General features: G+C 37.4%; 1 protein-coding gene across 4 annotated transcripts in view; it reads left to right on the top strand.

The window, feature by feature from the left end:
• The window catches only part of zfyve27 (zinc finger, FYVE domain containing 27), a 156,859-nt gene that overhangs the window by 114,229 nt on the left and 22,337 nt on the right, over positions 1 to 20,293 (top strand). For 2 of the 4 annotated variants that reach the window (XM_039774425.1, XM_039774434.1), the window contains 2 exons: positions 7,960 to 8,104; positions 8,349 to 8,429. In XM_039774425.1, the coding sequence (XP_039630359.1) occupies positions 7,960 to 8,104; positions 8,349 to 8,429 (226 nt within the window). The remainder of the gene's footprint in view (positions 1 to 7,959; positions 8,105 to 8,348; positions 8,430 to 20,293) is intronic. The other 2 variants (XM_039774445.1, XM_039774454.1) reach the window with 1 other exon arrangement.

A 20,293-nucleotide genomic window follows, 5' to 3' on the forward strand; every position in this document is an offset into this window, starting at 1 on the left:
ATTCCTGTACAGTGTATCCTATAATACTCTTGGGTCTGTAACGAATGCTTACTAATAACAAGTTAGAAAAGATTTGCCAAATAGCTGAATATGTCTGTATTTGGATTGTGGAATACAATCTGAGTACACAGAGAAAACCCACACAGACGTGAGTGGAATGTACAAACTTCATGCAGACTATGACCAAGTGTGAAACTGACATAACTAGAACTATGAGATAGCAGCATATAAACTCTGTGTCTCTGTTTTCTTGACTAATCAGTTCATACAATAGTTGCCACTTGAGACGTTCGTTAATAATTTAATCAGTCTTTATTGTAAATAGTAATGTTCCGTGATAACATCATCACAATTCCTAAAAGCAGCTACATTAATAAAACAGAATCGGCTCTTATATTGAGCAATGTACAGGAGATTAGTTGTGGGAGATTGTACCTCAGTATCATACTACAGTTTTGTAGGGAAGTCACAAAAGCATTCAATTTTAGTGCAGTATATGATAATATCTTGATTTCCACAAACAACCGATAGGATTCCTTAGAAGTTATTGAGCAACTAAAAAGGTGGGAGTTCAAGACATTGTATAAATTTGTGCAAAGTTGTTCTAAACAATAAGAAAAAAATAAGTTGTAGAGTTAGGAACCTTTTCAAACAAAGTGATGTTAAAAGTGGGGTCCTTACAGTGTTTTTAATTTATTTATTGTGAAATGAATCAGAACAAAACATAAAAAGAGCTGGGGTTTCAGCCTGGAAAATTTATTTATCTGTCATGATTGTAATCTGCAAAATAGTGCAGCAATGATACCTTTCAGTGATGCATCAATGAGTGCCGAGGTCTGAATTTTCCTTCCTTTTTTGTGTGGGAAACTGAAAGTTGCAGATCTTGGTTTGTTTGGAAGTAATGTCAAGGCTCTCATTCTGTGACTTTTTCTCTCTGTATCTAAGGAAGGAAGTGGAGAATGTGTGAATAAACCATGTTAGTTTCTTATCATTTCCATGATGTACCTTAAAGTTGACCCATGCAGGAGACTCACCCTGCTGACAAGTTTGAATATATATTATTCAGTTTATAACTTAACAAGCTGGATCTGGATAAAAGTTAGAATTTGGAATTATGGCAATTAAAGTTTATTGTACCGTAGATCCCGGAATATAAGCCGACTCAGTATATTAGCCGATCCCCTTCTCTTACTACTAAATTACATGTATTTGCCGATGACCGGTATTTAAGCCGACCCCCTTCTCCAAGCAAAATTTTCTAAATTTCCTTAAAAGTGTCTCTTCAGGTATATTTATCATGTTTATCGGCGAGAATTTGACACTGCCGGCATTTTTGATGCAAACCAGGAAGTGATTGCAGAGAAGTTTGGTAAAATGAAACCTTTGTGCTGAAACTATATACGCAAATACGGTACATCGGCGTAAACTTGATTAAATTAAATACGCAATACAGTGGACCCTTGACTTATGAACTTAATTCGTTCGCGAAGGCTAACCCATAATGTGTTCCGAACCTCCCACTGCAACACTTACTTAACCTTTTCATAATAAAAAAGGGTTGTATAATGTGCATAATTTACCAAAACACCAATAATTTTTCTAATGTGCTAACCAAAAAGTTATAAAAAGTGCCTAGCCTACCAGAAGTGGGTAGATTTGTATTTTTTTTTTTTCCTTGTTTGTGCACGATCGGTTCGGCGAACATCCGCTACACCTGTCAGAACCTTATAGACATCAGTGTCCAGAGCCAGACATCTGTTTCGAGTGTTTTTCATCACACGCACAACATCCCAGACAACATAGCGAGACCAGCGGGCTCTCCATGTATTGTTGTCGGGTCTAGGAGACGACACAGACGGAGAAGGGAAAGAAAGCAGAATCGGGGCCGCAGAGCCGGCATTATGCTAAGGCTAAAAAAACAACCATACAAGCCCTATACAGAACTTTTTTTCTGCACTGAAGGAGCTGCTTTTAATCTCATTGTAGATGTGTATAGTGACAATAAAAGGCATTCTATTCTAGAAACAACAATTTCATACTGTACTCACCATTTAATTTGACATCTTTGGGCTGCAGGAAGGGAGGAGGAGGAGAATGAAACGGAAGGTGGTTAGTGTTTAGAAGGAGCCTCCTTATGCAAATCTTTATAAAATTGTCGAGATGGTGGATTTCGACATGCTGTACATATTAGCGAGATCGGTCACTCGAACAGCATTCTCATATTTCTACATAATTTCCATCTTCATTTCGATTGTGATCGCTTTCTATACCTTCTCTTCCTTCCTTAGCAATTATGTGTCTTGCTTGCATGGTCTTAATGAATTATATATATAGGTAAATCATGGCAATGACCGAAATTACATCCACAAACATATGTATCTGGGCTCCGACTGACGCTGCTAACGCTCTCGGTTGTTTGTTTACAGTCGCGCAAGCGGATACACGTAACCGCATCCGGGTCGTAACGCAAGATGTTGATCGTAAATCAATCAAAAATTTTTTATTTAAACTTCCCGATAATTTATTATAAATTTTATTAATAAAATCAACAACTAAAACACTTTTTTGAATAAATTCTTTATTTAATTTAAAGTACCGGCATGCAAAGTTACTTCTTCTGAAAGATGGCTCTGTGGTTTCGTCATTATTTACTTCCGTATTCATCGGCAAAACCGACATTGCACTGGAAATCTTGAATCTGAAACGATACTTGTTGTATAAACCGACCCCCAAACTCCAAGCCAAAAATCTAGGACGAAATTCTCGGCTTATATAACGGGATCTACGGTAAGTAAAGGTATTGTTTTACACATACAAAGTAAAATATTAGTTATAATTGCACCTTTTAAGAAAGAATTAGAAAAACATAGTGTAATAGTCAAACGTCCAGATAATATTCAAAAATCATTAGAGGAAGTCTAAAGGGATGGTGGATTAAACAGCATGTCTAAGGAGATTAAATTTAAGATGTAAATTCACTAGTGAAGCCTTATCTGGAATGTTGTGTACAGTGTTTACTGCAGGATGTGAGCTACTGCATGCAAAAATTTACGCAAGAGGAAGTCAAGTCAAGCAAACTTGACAGAAGTGTTTGCATTTGTATGGGCTGTATACCAACTGTTGAACTTCTCCAGGCTGGTGATAAGGCTGTCCTCCTGGCATTACAAGGAATTTTTGCTTCCATTTGGGAGAAAGGCGTCATCCCAACTGATTGGAAAATGGGGCTTATCCCTATCGGGAAGGGTGATTGCCTGCATTGTGGTAGCTACAGGGGGTTAACACTGTATAGTCCTTGCTAGGGTCACCCTTAATAGGATCTGTGATCACACACTGACCCACCAGAAAACCAAAGCAGTCTAGCTTTATGCCGAAGAAGTCTACCACATCCGGGCATTGAGGGTTCTCTTGGAGCGCAAACACAAGTTTCTTTGCAGCCTTTGTAGATTTTTGTAAAGCGGTTCACTCAGTTGATCTAGCTGCCCTGTGAGACATGCTGAGACTTTGTGGGATCCCCTCAAAGTTGCTAGATGTCATGGTCGACCTGTACACTGGTATTGAGAGCGCAGAACCTCTGTATTTTTCCCAGTTGATTATGGGGTTCGTCAGGTGTTCTTGCTCCTACTTTGTTCAATGCTTTCATGGACTCGGTGTTGGGCAGGGTCATGGGGTCCAGTGACTTTGGGGCATCTGTTGGTGTAGAGAGATTTACTGATCTTGACTTTGCTGACGATGCTATGATGTTTGTGAAGTCAATGGAGGCTCTGATCGGGGCTCTCGAGTGACTGAGCGATGAGTCTAAGTATCTACGATGGAGCATTCGATCAGAAGCAAATATGAAGCTGGTTTTAAATAAAATTTCATTGAAGTAGCGAAAGAAATTGGTAACTGTGCTGCTGCAACAAAATTCGATGTGTCAGTTTCAGTTTAGAATTTTTGAATTGGTTTATAAGTTGGGGTCTGATTTTATGTTCGATTCTTCGGGTTTCAAGACCCGACTTATACATGAGTATATACGGTACTTACCTTGGCAGCGACATTCATGTTTCTGGTGACTCTTCCTATGAAGTCAGTAGACGGACTGGAAGAGCATGGGGGTCATGAAGTTGCTGGAAAGGTGTGTATGGCGCTGCCGATATCTATGCAAAAGAACGAAGGTCCAGTTCTTTAGAGTCCTGGAGTCCTAGAGTTCCTGTATGGTTGCGAGAAATGGACACCATCCAGTGACCTGAGACGAAGACTGGACTCCTTTGGCACTTTGTCTCTTTGGAGAATCCTTAGGTTCGCTGGTTTGACTCTGTATCGAATGAGCGTTTATTCATAGAGTACTGAATGATGCACATTATCTGCATTGTGAGGGAGAATCAGTTATGGCACTACGGCCATGTGGCGTGATTCCCCGAGGGTATTCTGGCTTGCAGGATCCTCACTGTTAAGGACCTGAGTGGCTGAACCAGCCCAAGGGGATGCCCACGTAACTCCTTTCTTGAGGGTAGGACAGGACCGAATGTCTACCCGAGTCGCCATCCAGGATCCTGAGCTATTTCGTCATGTGGTGGGTGTGGGAACGCGCTGTACTAGTGCATGCTGTCCAACCTGACCTGATACCAACTGTTGTTTAAAAAGTCAAGGTTTCATAGATCAAAACTTTCTAAAAGTTAGTGCCATTAACATATTGTACAGTTTTTCCCCTTTAACACAGAAAACCAAAAGCACTTGCAATAAATTTCCAAGAAGGGCAAACATAGCAGTACTATGGAAACCTTCAAACCTCAATGATATTTTGCAAAATTGAGGCGAATAGCAATTAGCATTGGGATAACAATGAAAGAATAATGCTAAAAACTGAAATATCCTAGATACTTATCCTATTTGTAAATATTGTTGTGAACTCAATTGTGTGAACTATTCCAAAAAATTTCAGTGCACAACAAAATGATGACAAAGAATCAAGGACTGATTATGTATATTAACACCAGATTTTAACTGGGTCTAATTATGGAAGAAAATCTGGATTATAAAGTCTCAACAAAGAGTTTACTGTATTAGACATAACTACTGATTCCAAGAAGAGTGATTTTGACATTCTGCTGTAACACTGCTTTCAGCATCCATTTATTCTTTTCCATTGACCTGTCAGATGTGCTTCCAGTTTGGATGAAGATTTGCTTGAAGTCAGTGTGAAATTTCTCACAGTCATTGCGAGGGCAAAACCAGGCAAAAGCTCTAATCATTTTAGAAGCTAATATTACATTGTTTCCTTATAGTATACTAATATAATCTTGAGGAGTTACATCAAAAAATCAGTCTGAATTTTATTAACATTTCCTTCAGCAAAACCCCATAAAGTCCCTAATTGAACACTTACTTTCACAAAAATTAATTACATCGGAAGCCCTGTGTGTTCATTTAATCCTAACATCTGGTCAAGGACACTAATGTACTTGGCTCTAAGTATATGTTTACTTCAATTGTTTTTAATCCTGTTTATGCTGTGACTTTTGCATTTGGTCATAATTTTTAACTAATTTTTAAAATTTTTGATAGCTGAGAAATTGCATAAACTACACAAATAATGTATTTGATTTCAAAACAAAGTACATTTTCTTCATTTCTTGGAAATGGAAGTTATTTTCATTTGTCATTATGATCAGATAACATAGTCCAGCTTTCAGACATTTATTATATGATCAACTGTTAGTGAAAGAGTTGCAAAACTTAAAACAGTAAGACAGTTGTTATTTGTTAAATGCCTTACATAGTAAATGCAATTCTATAATTCATTCTTGCTCAAAACCTTTACACATTTACAACACTTGTACGCACTATACACATATTGCGGATTTTCAGCAATTAAGTGTATTTCTCAAACTGCTTTCAAAAAGGAGAAGAAAAATCCTGTTTTTTAAAAATGACATTTCTTTTTTCAAATTCTGTTCTTAAAAAATGTCATTGTTTATTGACTCATGAGAGACCAACTCATTTTGTTTTGGGAATTATTTTTTTCATGGTTACTATTGTTAATCCATATGGTCAATTTTAGAGCTGAACTTTTGCCTTTCCTCTTGTTTGTTTATTTGCTTGTTTGTTCCTTCCACCCATTCATTATCCACACCTACTGTACTTACTCAGCTGAAGATCTCAACATCACTGGGTGCTAAGCAGTAATAAGCCTTGGATGTGGTCTTAGCCCATTGCAGGGCACAATCATTCTTACCAATGTGGTAATTATGTTGTACTAGTCATCAATGAACCTAACATGTCTTAGAGATATGTGAGGAAAACTAGAGAATATGGGGCAATAAAAAACATTCAGTGAGAAGATGCAAACTTCCTGGACACTGTAACCAAGAGATAATACAGACCCAGTGTTCTAAAGCTATATGTGGCAGCAGCACCATGCCACCTTGCTTTCCTTTAGCCTATTTAAATAACCATGTGGTGTTCAGATTAAAACCGGAAGACTTTCTAGAGAGGAGCTTTGTTTTTTACTGGCTATCTTCTGAGAAGTTAGCAACAGTGTTGGTCTGATTTGCTTAAAAAGACAATTAATAGTTGGAATACAGATCTATGCATATTGATAACTGTTGCTATATCCTATTTCTTTGCCAGGAAACAGTGTACTGGATTTTTTTTATTCACAAAAATGTTCATGCTTTAAAATGAAAATCCCCTGAGCACTCTAAAACAGTATTTGCCAAAAAGAATGGACAGAAAACTTCCGAATGTCTAGAGGAGATAAGCAGAGCAGTGCACTTCTGTATTATTAATCATTTGTTCTGGGTAAACTTTTCTGTAAAAGTTCGTTTTTGCCTTCTAGAAAAAAATGCAGTGTTATTGTTAATGTGTGTTTAAAATAAAAGCACAGCATACATTTTAGAGACTAGCAACCTGTTATTGCATTGTGTGAACATTTAGTAGCTATATTCATAATTTATCATCAAAGTGACTCTACTGATAGCACTTTATATTATAAAAACATTTTTTTCTACTTAATGAAATCATTATAGTGGAATTACTTGCCCATATTACTGCTAAACTACAATCTTTTGTTCAAATGGCTTGTTCTTTCCTTGTTTATCACAAATACACATCTATCCTTTTCTCTAGTTTAGAATTATATTTATTTTGTGTATGTTTTTTATATTTAATTTTTTCTTTTTGCGTGAGAGAATGGGAAAGGTGATATATAAATAAAATGTGTTTATTATTATTATTAATTATTATGCCTACAGAGGGAGAGATCATGAGTTTTAGCTTATTGCAGTTTTTCTGCTGGGTTTGTGCCCAATTTCACTGAAGTAATCATTAATAGATTATGTCAATTGACTAAAAAAAAAACTTAAAACATGCAGTATAATTTAGATCCACCTACCCTGTTTAATTGGTGTCCATTTGTGATTCAGTATAAATTAGCATTAACCTTATTATAAAAAGTACAGTTTAAATAAATTAAATGTAAGTGGTGCCTCGTCCAGATTGGGTTCTTGCTTAGGTTAGGTTCAGCAGGTTCTGATACTACTGGCCTAGGCTATTTAAATTGGATTAAGTTGGTTTAATAATGGATGGGTGGATAAAATGTAGTGGATCCATTTTGTATTGCAATGTATTTTTTAATCAAATTCTTTTGTATAATTAAGAAAGATATTAAATATTTATAGTTAATGAGACACAGACATAATGGAATGAATGATTAAGTTACTTATTAAAAGTTTGGTAGGAAGGAAAATATGCTGTCACTATGCCCCTAAGAAGTGAAAGCAGATCACTTAGATAATCTAGATTGATTGCGTTTTTTTCAGTAACAATTAACAGTGCCAGAATTGTTCAGCATTTCTACTTAAGATTTCAATCTGATTTGTGTTTACTTGTCTTACATTATTTTGACAATTCACAAGGGGAAAATAAATGATAATTGTCTGTTTTTACTTTTCTTCGTGTTAATTTCCCATGTTTTAACAGGAAGATGATGATGTTCCTCCTGGAGTTGGTGACCTTGATCTTGGCATGGCTGATAATGGCCTTTTGAGCAGGAATGAACCAATCCGGAGTAAAGTGTCTAAACTAACAGAGAAGCTTCGCAAGCGGTATCCTGCAAACAACTACGGTACTTGATTTGCTTTGTACTAATGCCTTGCTATTGTTTTATTCAGTTTTTTTTTACTTTTTTCCATTAATACGTATGTTTTTCCAAACATTTCGCTTTCAGTCCAGATGAAATAAGGTTTCTGTCAAGTATTTCAGACTAGTTCCATTGAGAGATGTGTGAATTATGTGCCATAGTTTTTTGTGTTACTTGAGGGGCTGTGACCCTGTTCATAAATGTGCTTTTTATTTTGTTCCCTTCATAGTTTACTGTACATATGAAAGGTGTCAAGGCTTTGGAAGAAGGAAAAACACAGTTGGAATATTCTTTTACATCTTAAGTCACGGTACAAGACTGTTAGCTTCATAAGTTTTATTGTACAGTACATTAATTGTTATTATAGGTTAGTATTAAAAAATGATTATCGGCAGAAGTCGACAAAAAATATTTTTTAATGACGTCTTTCCCTGAAAGTATTTATATTACATATCTTCTCTGTAATTAAGTCCTTGCTACAGCTGATGCAGTACTTCTTTGGGAGTAAAAAAATGAGTTCTGCAGAAGCATAAATACAAAATGTATTTCATCTTTACAATTTACATTACACTAGCCAACCCGCGGCGTAGCATACGCCGCATAATCAGGCCGCTTTTTAAATGATTTTTAAGCACAGAGGAAAAAATAAACATTTGAAAAATCCGTAATTTAATAAACCACCAAGAAAAGTAACATTGCAACAATGCACGCTATGAACCAACATACAATTGTCTGTGACTGAAAACCGGAGGAGCGCTGTCGCGCTTTCTCCTTCCAAAGCAAAGGACGGGGTTGAACGACGCTCGTTCAGTACGCACTGCCCGCTTATGTGCCCGCCCCCAACTCCCTACCTGAGTCGCTTTTGTCTGTGTACAGTCCACACGCACCTGTGAGCCACGTTGACTGTTACACCGCCTCAGTCGGTTTCCACGTTGATTTTTCATTGTTCTTTGCAGTTCCGGCTGCTTTTTTTTTATATATAATCCACCAAGTCACCCGACCATGGGGGGCTTTACAAAGGGCAGGGACGTAATCAGTGCGAGTGTATGACCCGCGCACTGGGAATTTCTCGTTCGTGGGGAACAATTGGAAGCCACGGTCTCCATCACGAATGGGGTTCAACGGCTTACCCATGCCGGGTAGACACACGTTGATCCATGCAGTGTAGCGCGCGTGCAGTACCGGACATACAAGTGCATCACAGACCTGTTAATGCTCAATCTCACGTGGCTGAAAGCCACTTGTCCCTCTAAGAATTTGAACGCCGACAGCTGTTGGGTCGTGTAACTATTTAACAGGCGGGAGTCTCGTTCGTTTTCGGAAATAACCAGCCAAATCGCTCCACCAACTAAGAACTGCCATGCACTACCACCCACAGAATCGAGAAAGAGCTATCAATCTGTCAATCCTGTCCGTGTCTGAGCCGGGTGAGGTTTCCTGTGTTGAGTCAAATGAAGCGAAAGGCTCCACACCTGGTGGTGCCCTTCCGTCAATTCCTTTAAAGTTTCAGCTTTGTAACCATACTCCCCCCTGAACCCAAAGACTTTGGTAACCCGGTTGGCTGCCCGGTGGGTCATGGGAATGACGCCGGATCGCCTGTTGCGGGCCTGCATTGGTGAAGCAGGTGAGACGGTAATGAAACAGAGGCACAGGGCTTATTGGTTTTTAAAGACTGCTTCCTTCATTGGTTTTTAACCAATGCACGGAACGAACCAACACACAATTGTCCATGCAGCGCTCAGGGTGGAACGGGAGGAGAGAAGAAGGACATCCACTCCGCTCCCTCCGTCATGCTAGTCTGCTGATTTCTCGTCCAGTGTGCAGTTCCTGCTCATGTGCCCACCTCTAACTCGTCACTCGAATCGTTGTCGTCTTTGTACAGTCCAGATGCAGCTGTGACTCACGCAGACTTTTCATTGCTCTGTGCGGTTTTGGCTGCCTTTCTATATATAATCCACCAAGACACCCGACCATGGTGGGAGGGGGGTGTGTACAAAGTGCAGGAGTATCTAAGAAGACGCATGTTTGTCGCGGATGCGAATTGCTGTATGTAGCGTGTAAAACAGTTTGCTATAGTGCACGCGTCGCGTGCGTCGTAACCGAAAACTCGTTTTTTAAAGACTGCTCACTTCATTGTGTTTTAACCTCAGTTGTAAAGGAACGTTTTAAGGATCCCATGGGATACCCCTCGCAAACAGTTTTACACGCCGCATATGGCGATTCACCTCCACGAGAAACATGCCTCTATTAACAGTCAACGTGGGTCGGAGCTGCATGTGACCTCTACGACAGACGAATATAAATGACGCCGGTTTTTCTGTGTCGTCGCGTCCGAGTTGGTGGCCGTGGATTTGTGAGTTGTCGTCGTATCCAATGGTCTTGGAGTTGGTGGGCGTGGCTCCTTCCTGCGTGCGCCATAGGTGTCTCACTTGTCGGCGGCTTAGTGAATCCACGCTCCTTCCGGCGTGCTTTCCATGGTTGTCTTGCCTTAGTGAATTATATATATAGATTATGTATTGTATATAATAGGAACACTCCAATCTGATACAGCTCCTAGATGACTGCAACCAATCGTACCAGCATAGTGACTATAAATTTACAGCATCTTCAAAAAATGTATTTTCATGAACAGATCTTCCCATTAGTAACCTAACCTGTTTGAACACTTTATTCTCAGAACTGCTTAATCTAATTTAGGGTACTGAAGGTTGCAACCTGTCCGGCCGGTGATGGACAGTGTAAGTGGTAATCTACAGTGTGGTGGTTTTATAATTTAGGGCATTAAAAAGTAAAGTTTAGGGTGTCTTAGGCAAAAGAGACATATGAATCAGATGACACTCCAGATTATGTGCACATATGAATCTTACTTTCAGGAACTCAGTCCCATGTTGCCAATGATAAGCTCATATTACCAAGTTAAGGTGCCTGAAATTACCTACTACCCAGATTTTAAATCTTAAAATTGTTTTATGATCTTTTAATATAATTCCCAGTAACATATGCACACCTTTGAAATACTTCATTGTGAATGACAGTTTAAATAAAGCCTCGGAGATTTTGTATAATTTCTTGTTTAAATAGGAGATTTTACAGCTTCACATTTACAGCCTGTGGCAGACAGGGGGCCCTATTGCTTTACATTCTTGTTTACCTTTTATCCTATGTGGTCCTAAATAATGTGCTTTTCTTCTCAAGTCCAAAATACAATCAATTTTGTGGCATTTCTGTGCATTTCAAAACATTTCAATACTCCAACACAGAATTATGTAAACCTTATTGTCAGTAAAGCCTGAAAAGTTCATTCATCCTAGATATTTTAATGCATTTATGGCATTTGTGAAACCTAAGCATGCAAATTTCTGTTAAAAAGTCTAACATACAGTCCTTTCATGAGTTATCAGTTATAAAAATGAACAGCTAAGTTTCAAGTAACACAGACACTGAGTTTATAAAAAGAGTTGCACTGATGTAATGCAGTGTTACATTTTTCATGTTTTTGACTCCCCTTGAGGCTTTATTTTATTCTATGCATTCTTCTGCTGTTCTGCATGCAAGTGGATTTTATATATATATATATTCTTGGGTGCAGTAAAATGGATCATAAAATCTAAAGAAAGCTCTAGAATTTCAGAAATTCCCCATGCTCATTTACAGATTATTATCTGAAGCTACACTATCCAACATGGCTGTGTGTGGGGCAGTATGTCTCATAGTTTTTGCTTTTAACATACATTTTTTAGACTTCAGTATATTGTTATATGATAGTAGGACAGGACTGATGTAGAGCAATTACTGCAAGATGGAATTCTAACTTTTTTTGGATTTGTTCTTCATTAATTAGCCATGGGTCATCTTCTCATTTATCTCCTTTTCTGATCAGTATTGTTTTAAATATGAATTATGCAAAAAAGTCCCATTTTAGCAACATAGTGTAGAAATCATAAGAAAAGTTGTGCCATACACACAGATTTTTGGCATAATTATAAAGAAGCAGACTGCTGAGTACTGCCACCAAAAGAACAATGGAATGCAGTTTTTGAAATCAGTGGGTAAGTGGTGTTTTATTAACTTGGATCTGAAGCCTCAATGAGCACAACGATATATAAAAGTCTTGGACAGGGCCACCTCTGCATATGTGATGACCGAAACGGGTGCTTTAAAGCTTTGATTCCTAAGGATATTCAATGTTACAAAAGTTTTGAGCAGCACCAATCTACTGTGTTTGAAGGTCACCTATTTTTACTGATATAGATTTTAGTATACTGTAACCTGTTGTCAGTCATAAATATTAGAGTATAGTTTTATTTTCTTGCCTTCTTGTTTTGCTTGCAGGTATCAAAACTTAATAATCGATAGCAGATGCATGTAGACATTTTAAATTGCTCAGTTTCAGGGGACATTCCTGTTTCTCCTACACTCAGTCTTTTGTATTGTTTTAAGAAGGTCAGCTAGAACAGACTTGTGCACCAAGAGGTTAAGGCATTTGGAATGGGATTAATTACATGTGGCAACATTAGGTCAAGTGGAGTATCCTAACCTTGTGTTGCACATTCCCTAGCTGCCCACAATCAGCAGCTTTGAGAAGCAAAGGTCTTCTGGTCTGGTGACTATCAAGAATATACACATTCCTTTCTGCTTTTCTTTATGTCTTGTTTACTATGTTTGTTAGGAAGCATTTTCCCAAAGAATGATTAACTTCTCATTTACAGAAGGGTGAGACAATAACTCCATGCTTTCTGGTATCAGTGTCTTATTCACACAAGAAGCCAGAAGATTAACACTGCAGTACTACTGAGATAAGAAACTAAAACAGCTTGTCAAAGAGTCAATCAGAGAGGATTAGGATTTTGTTGATGCCATCTGGTGGCCCAGTCACTGGGTGGTTTCACTTGATAACACTTTTTCCTTCACATAGTCCCACATCATTTGCATTAAACTGTTTGCTTAAAAAGGTATAAAGTAGTTGGTGAAATACAATAAACCAAAAATAAAAAAAGCATCTATCACGCAAGCTGTTGACTCACAGAAACTTGTTTTCTAATTTTGCTGTGTCTTGGGTTTGCCAGACCTTTTCCTATCAGAGTTTTCTCCACTTTCCAAGTATCTTTGATGGTGTAGGAAAACTGTACTAACTAACTCTTTGGCTTTCTTTGCAATTTCACTAACTGCAAGTACTATGTTTGGCGAAGAACTGGTACTGATCATCACCTGCCTATTACCATCCCTATGGTGAAGCATGATTGTGGCAGCATCATGCTGTGGGGTCTTTCTTGGCAGCAGTGACATAGAAACTGCTTAGAATTGAAGAAAGGATGAATGCATCCGAATGCACAGAGGTGCTTACTGTAAATCTGCTCTAGAATGCGCATAACCTCAGATGGGGTGGCGATTCACCATTCTTTCAGCACAACAGTGACAAGAAGGATATGGCCTTGACAATACTGGAGTAGCTTTAGGACAAATGTCTGACTATCTTTGGAGAGTTTACGCACACTTCCTATTCAATCTAACAGAGTTTAAGAGGGTCTGCCGAGCAAAATGGGATAAACTGTCCAAATCCAGGTGTGCAACGTTTGTAGAGACTTACCCAAGAATACTCAAAGCTATAGTTGCTGGAAAACAGACTTCTAGTTACTGTACATGAATGAGAAATGTCGGTTTTGTTTTTTAATTTATTTGCATTCCTTTCTGAAAACATTGTTTCACTTTATCATTCTGTGTGTCATATTGCCATTATGAGTGTACAGTAATCAGCAGAAATGGTTAAATTTATCCATTTAAAAGTACATCTACAACACAATAAAGTGCTCAGAAAGTCTGAATACTTTCTGAATCCAATCTGTAATTTAATGGAAGAATTAGCTAAACTAAAGACTTTTAAATGAGTATGAATGTGGCAAGTAATGGACACTTGATGTGCAAGCTCGATTGTTATCAAGAAAAATAACTCTGTATTGCTGCTCAGGCATAACAGTGCCATTGCTATATTGACTATTGTGTGTGCTTATGCATGGAAATAGTGCATAATCATGTACTTTACTTTTATTGTATTTTCACATCAGTGTAAGCGATCTGAATCTGTCTTCAGCAAAGAGAAAAAAATGAAGTGTATTTTCAGTGCAGGATGCCACCCAAAAGCAAAACCTTCCTTCTTCTTGCTTCTTTTTAAATAGATCTTAATGAAAAGGACCACCGCAGATTGTTGCAAGTTGTGCAGATTAATATTTGTACTAGACTGTTAGCTGAATGAATATAACACTGATACCTCAACTAATGTATTAAGGGAAACATATCTTAACAAAAACTAATAATTCTTATAACTAGAAGAAAATTAATGAAAAGAATACAAAAGAAGCAGGTAATACAATGATGTGGTGGTTAGTGTTGCTACTTTAAAGCTCCAGAATCCTGAGATTTAATCCCACCCTGGTCCCAGTGGGTAGTTTAGACATTCTTATTTATATCAACATGGGTTTTCTGTTTGTTTTGGTTTCCTCCGACATCTCAAAGACATGCTTGTTAGATTAATTGGCATGTTTAATTTGGCCTTGGTGTTACTCTGCAAGTCTGTGCCCAGCAGTGAACTGGGTTTACATGTGGGGTTGGTTCTTGCCTTTCATATAATGATAGTAGGACAAGTTATTTCACCCATGACTCTGAGATGGATTAAGCAGATTCAGTAATAGATAAATTAATGGATTAAAGTGAGTATTTGTGCTATGGCAGGTTTTTTCTTAAACATTAGAACAATCTCTACGAGAACAGGCCATTCAACCCAACAAAGCTTGCCAGTCCTATCCACTTATTTCTTCCAAAAAAACATCAAGTCAAGTTTTGAAAGGCCCTAAAGTCTGTCTACTGCACTACTTGGTAGCTTATTCCAAGTATCTATCGTTCTTTGTGTAAAGAAAAACTTCCTAATTTGTTCATGGGACAGCTTTTAAATATTTTCCTTTAAAAATAAAAATGAAGAGATAATAGGCATCAGTAAAAATAACAATGTGTCATAAAGTGGAGCTGTTTCAATGCTTCTAGTTACATCTGTATGCTTATTGTCAAGAGGCAACTTTAATAACAGACGGTATGAAAGACATATAGGATTAAAAACTTAATAAATAAGTTTAGGAAAATTATTCCATTCCTATAAATAAAACACAAAAATCTTTGCTGTATTCTATGGAAAAGTAAATGAAACTTAGTTGGGGAATTTCTCTATTGGCACGTTTAATGTAAAAACAGCAAAATAACAACATGTACAATTAAAGTGGAAGTCAAGCTACAGGCAGGATTTGGCCACTGATTAAAAAATATTTGGAAATGAAAACCAGAAGGCATAGTGGTATTTCAGGGCAGAGTTTGGGAAACACTAAGCAAGAGTTATTGCAGAGCATTTGGCAGTGAACTACTTTAGGGATCTACTCTAACTGGCAGTTTATTTAAAAAAAAAAAAAGCAACATTTTCCAACATTCAGTGGATTTCTCCCATAAAAGAAGTTTGCATGAAATCATAGTTTAATCAAAATTGTGTTTTTAATAAGTTCCGCACAGTGGCTTTGCTTTAATTATTTTTCCACATGGCCATTGCATTCTCATGATCAATCATTCGGTGTCCCTTTAAAAAGTAATTCAAATTTGAGTGGTATGCTCTGCAGTTGCCTGTGTCATAAAGTGTTACTTCAAGAAAATTCAGAAATAACCGTTGGTTATTGCTAGAATGATAGGTTATCTATAGGAAAAATAAGAAACCTCCCTATTGTGAACACTAGAGCACACACAAAGAAGAGTTTTAAGGCAATAAGTGAGTTATTAGCACTTGCCTTTCTTTAAGTAAAGGCACCAAAGTGTAGATAAGTTACAAAATATTCCATTCTAATGAGTTTTGTTATTTAAAGAGGTTTACACATTATATGGCAACCCATATTAGTACAATATCTTCTTAGATAAATAGATTTATTGCCTCCTTTTTAACACCAAGGTAATAAAGTCATTAAGACTGATTTGTAAAAATGTATGCAACACACCAGCCAGTAACCATACATTCCAACCTTCTGATCAGTTTTTATTATCCACAGCTAGGTGCTTTATTGGTTCTCGACTAAAGAGCTTTTTATACCTGCAGACATTCAACATAATCTGTTACTTTTTCTTTGATCTTCTTTTGTGTATTTGTGTCTATTTCACATTAATACTCCAATGTAGATCCATCTACATCGAACTGTATTTTATGTAAGCAGGTTAACCTCCATTACTAAAGCAGTAGAAATGCACTGAATAGACACTATCATATATATCAGATATAAACACACAATATGTATCAGAAAGATCAAGTAATAATAATCCTCACAGGTGGGTTCGCTTCCTGGTTCCTCCCTATGTGGATAGCTCTTTGAGTACTGAGAAAAATGCTATATAAATGTATTGAATTATTATTATTAAGACAATAAGAAATTAATTGCTAGTGCAAACTGATTGATAGTGTTGGTGCTTAATGGTGTCTTGGTCACAGGTTTTGGTCAGGGTCATTTAATGGATCTGTAGGTAAAAACTCTTTGTACATCTGGTGGTATTGGACCGAATGCAACAATATCACTAGCTGGTTATCAGTGATGAAACATTATGCTATTGTGTTATGTGGAGTCTCTCACTATTGATCAAGGCCTTCTTCAAGTATGTCTTATTATAAATATATTGTATGAATGGAGTCATGGCTCCAGTGATGAATTGCATTCTTTTAACAGTTTGTTCTAGGGCTTTGTGATCTGCCATGGTGCGGTTGTCATACTGAACTGTGACACAGCTATTGTAGTCAGTATGCCGCCCACTGTAAATGTGTAGAATTTAGATTAGATTAGTGTGGATATGAGAAGAAATATGAAGATGCAATTTGCTATTCTTCTCAACACCTGAAGGTGCAATAGAGCTTTCTTAACAATATAAGTATTGTTGAGGGATTTTAGTTTTATCTGTGTTCTATTTCTTGTACTTTGAATATGTTTATGAATGTTTGTACACATCTGAATGTTTATGTGTAGCACAGTGGCTAATGCTGCTGCCTCACATACCCAGGTTCTTGTCTTTCCCTGGTGCTGCTGGAAAAGGCGATGGTTCCTCCAATGTAATGATAGATGGAAACATGGAATTTATTTCATCTGAAGTGCCAATTGTATGAAAAATTTGGTTGGTATAAAGAAAAATAACAGAACAGTGCAAGCATAATTGGGATGGCAATAATAAAGAAGGCTGGAACAGTGGCTCTGCAGTTAGGGTCACAGCTTTATTGTGGTATTAGTCTGTTTCACTATGTTATTAATATTTTTACTTTTCTTTACTCATACATCTGCAAATATGAAGTGCTCATGACATTATGGCAGGGTTTTTGCTTACAACGCTCAGCTGGAGTGCCATAGTGCAAACGTATTGTGACGTGTCTTGCTGTCAAACAGACACGGGCAGTATAGTTTAAGATCAGGAGGAGTACAAGTCAATTAGTAGGACAGTGACAGTGTGAGAATAGTAAGTGAAATAAAAGAGCAGGCAAGAGTTAGGCAGGTCGAAGGCAGACTTGGCTTTATTATTTTGGAGGTGTCCAACAGGCAGCAACAGGGTACCATTAATAGCACAGTATTCAGAATAAAAAGCCAGTCAGCACCTGTGAACTCACTCAGAAAAACAAGGCTGTCACAGTATCAAGTCACGGTCTGCACAGTCTGCCTAATTTTTTCTCATTTATAGATGCAGTAATATTTTAATAAAGGTAGCCTGAATATTTTAAATTATACCTCATTGTTTTAGGCATTATCTGTCAAGCCAGCAGCCATGTAAGACATAGACTAAAATTGGGACATGGATAGAATTATTTATTATTTATTTTTTTCCATTTGCTTCAATAAAAAGGTCTTTGCAGTAAACAACAGACAGTGCCTTAATGCTTAAGATGACTGGGACTTGTGCAGGGGTCTGGCTGTAAGTTTTACTAATAAAGATAAGAAGCTAACTAACTATTCAAAATTATGAAAAGGCTGATCGGTGAAGTGAAGTGCAAAAACATATCAGTAAAATACTGCAGCTTTGTTCAGAACATCTGGAGTAACTCAATGTCAATTTGTGTGCGTAAAACAAAACCATTCTTTGCTCCCCCCTCATGCTGCCCCCTCTCTCTCCATGCTGCACCACCCCAGGAGTCTTGTTAAGGACCACCAGAATTCCACTCCATTGAGGAGATTGTCGCTTTGCATTATATGTCATGTGACGTTACGCAATGCACATATTTACACTATGGTTAAGATTAGGGTTGTGCAAGGGTTTGATGAGCACACATAAACATGCAGTCCAACTGGCTGTTCAGTGAAGATCCTGAACCATGGAACTGCGGAGGTCTCCAGCTGGACCCATCTTATTTTTTGACCACTGAATGAAAACTTTTGCTTTGAATAAGTCCTGTTATAAATTAATTTTAATTATATTTGAATAGTGACATTTGATCTGGCAGCCCTAATATAGAGACAATTGCTGTTATGCACATAATATTGCTTAGACAGTTTTCATCACCAATGAACCAACCATGTACATTTAGATTATCGGAGGAAAACTGGAGTACCCAGAGAAAACTCCACAAAGAAACAGGGAAACAAGCTCCACACAGAAAGAAAAGGGGTCATGTAGCTGTGAGGCAGCAGTACTAACCAAAATGACACCAAGCACCCTGTCTGAGTAATATATAGTATAATTCAGTTTGGTGTGCTGTTAGTCTAAAATGTTCTTTCATTCAGAAACATAGTATATATTTTAATCCTAATTACATTTTCACATACATTAAACTAACTTTGAAGCTGGGAGAGGTTCCAAGCCCCAGGCCAGGGTTTTGAAAATGGATGCATGGATAGATGAAATGACTTAAATAAATAAATAAATTAACCATAAATAAATTTAGCCTTAGGTTCAGTATACAAAGATAAAATTTAACTCTTGCAAGTCACACACTCATAGGCAGTTAAAATTTGTGAATAATATAATACCTAAAATGTTTTAACTACATTCAACCAGCTGGATTTTAGGTAACACAGGACAATATATTCATCCATCCATTATCCAACCCGCTATATCCTAACACTAGGTCACGGGGGTCTGCTGGAGCCAATCCCAACCAACACAGGGCGCAAGCCAGGAACAAATCACAGGTAGGGCGCCAGCCCACCAAAGGGGACACACACACACACACACCCCCATCCACACACCAAGCACACACTAGGGACAATTTAGGATCGCCAAAGCACATAACCTGCATGTCTTTGGACTGTGGGAGGAAACTGAAGCACCCGCAGATGCAGACATGGGGAGAACATGCAAACTCAGGGCAGGGAGGACCCGGGAAGCGAACCCAGGTCTCCTTACTGCGAGGCAGCAGTGCTACCACTGCGCCACCATGCCGCCCCAGGACAATATAAAAACTACTGTATATATTAATGGTCACTTTAAGATTTGCAATTAGTAAACTTCCTAGTGATACAATAAGTTGTGCATTCTAGTATTTAACTCACAGTTACAAAATTGCAAATAATTCTTACTTGTGTGAACTGTGTCACTGTTTTAAATGAATTAATTTTGCCTCCAAGAAATGGAAGAGTTTATCATAATTCGGAATGTGTGAGAGTTCTGAGATTAAATCATTAGATATAATTGAAATATGTCTTTTAAATTGATTTATTGTTTGGTCTTTTTATTAGATTTCAATTAATGTTTTATTATTCTTTATAGAAGCATGCTGGATTTACTGTCTTATTTTTGGTTCTAGTGTGCAGAAAAGTTGTCAGGAATGCAGGATGCAGATGTTTATTCAGTTCTAGAAGGCACTTTAAAACAGACCCCAAGAATGGCACTTTCTACTTTTTTTCTTTAACTATTAATGCAACTTGTGTTGCTGATTTTTTTTTTTTTTACTTTTGCCTGCCAGTATTATTTAGGATTTAAATTGGACATTTTTTACAAAAGCAATATTATATGTATTTAATATTTTTAATTTGTCATTAACACCAAGCAGAGCTTTTCGTTCTGTAATTAAGCTGTCTTAATTCATATATGATGTGAATTCCCAAAACAAACACATTTGAATGTTCTCTCCCTGAAAAAAAAGATGTCTGTTAAACTTAAGAAATATTATTTTTTTGTGACGCAAGA

The sequence above is a fragment of the Polypterus senegalus genome, chromosome 1 (assembly GCF_016835505.1).
Source record: "Polypterus senegalus isolate Bchr_013 chromosome 1, ASM1683550v1, whole genome shotgun sequence".
Classification (NCBI taxonomy): Eukaryota; Metazoa; Chordata; class Cladistia; order Polypteriformes; family Polypteridae; genus Polypterus; species Polypterus senegalus.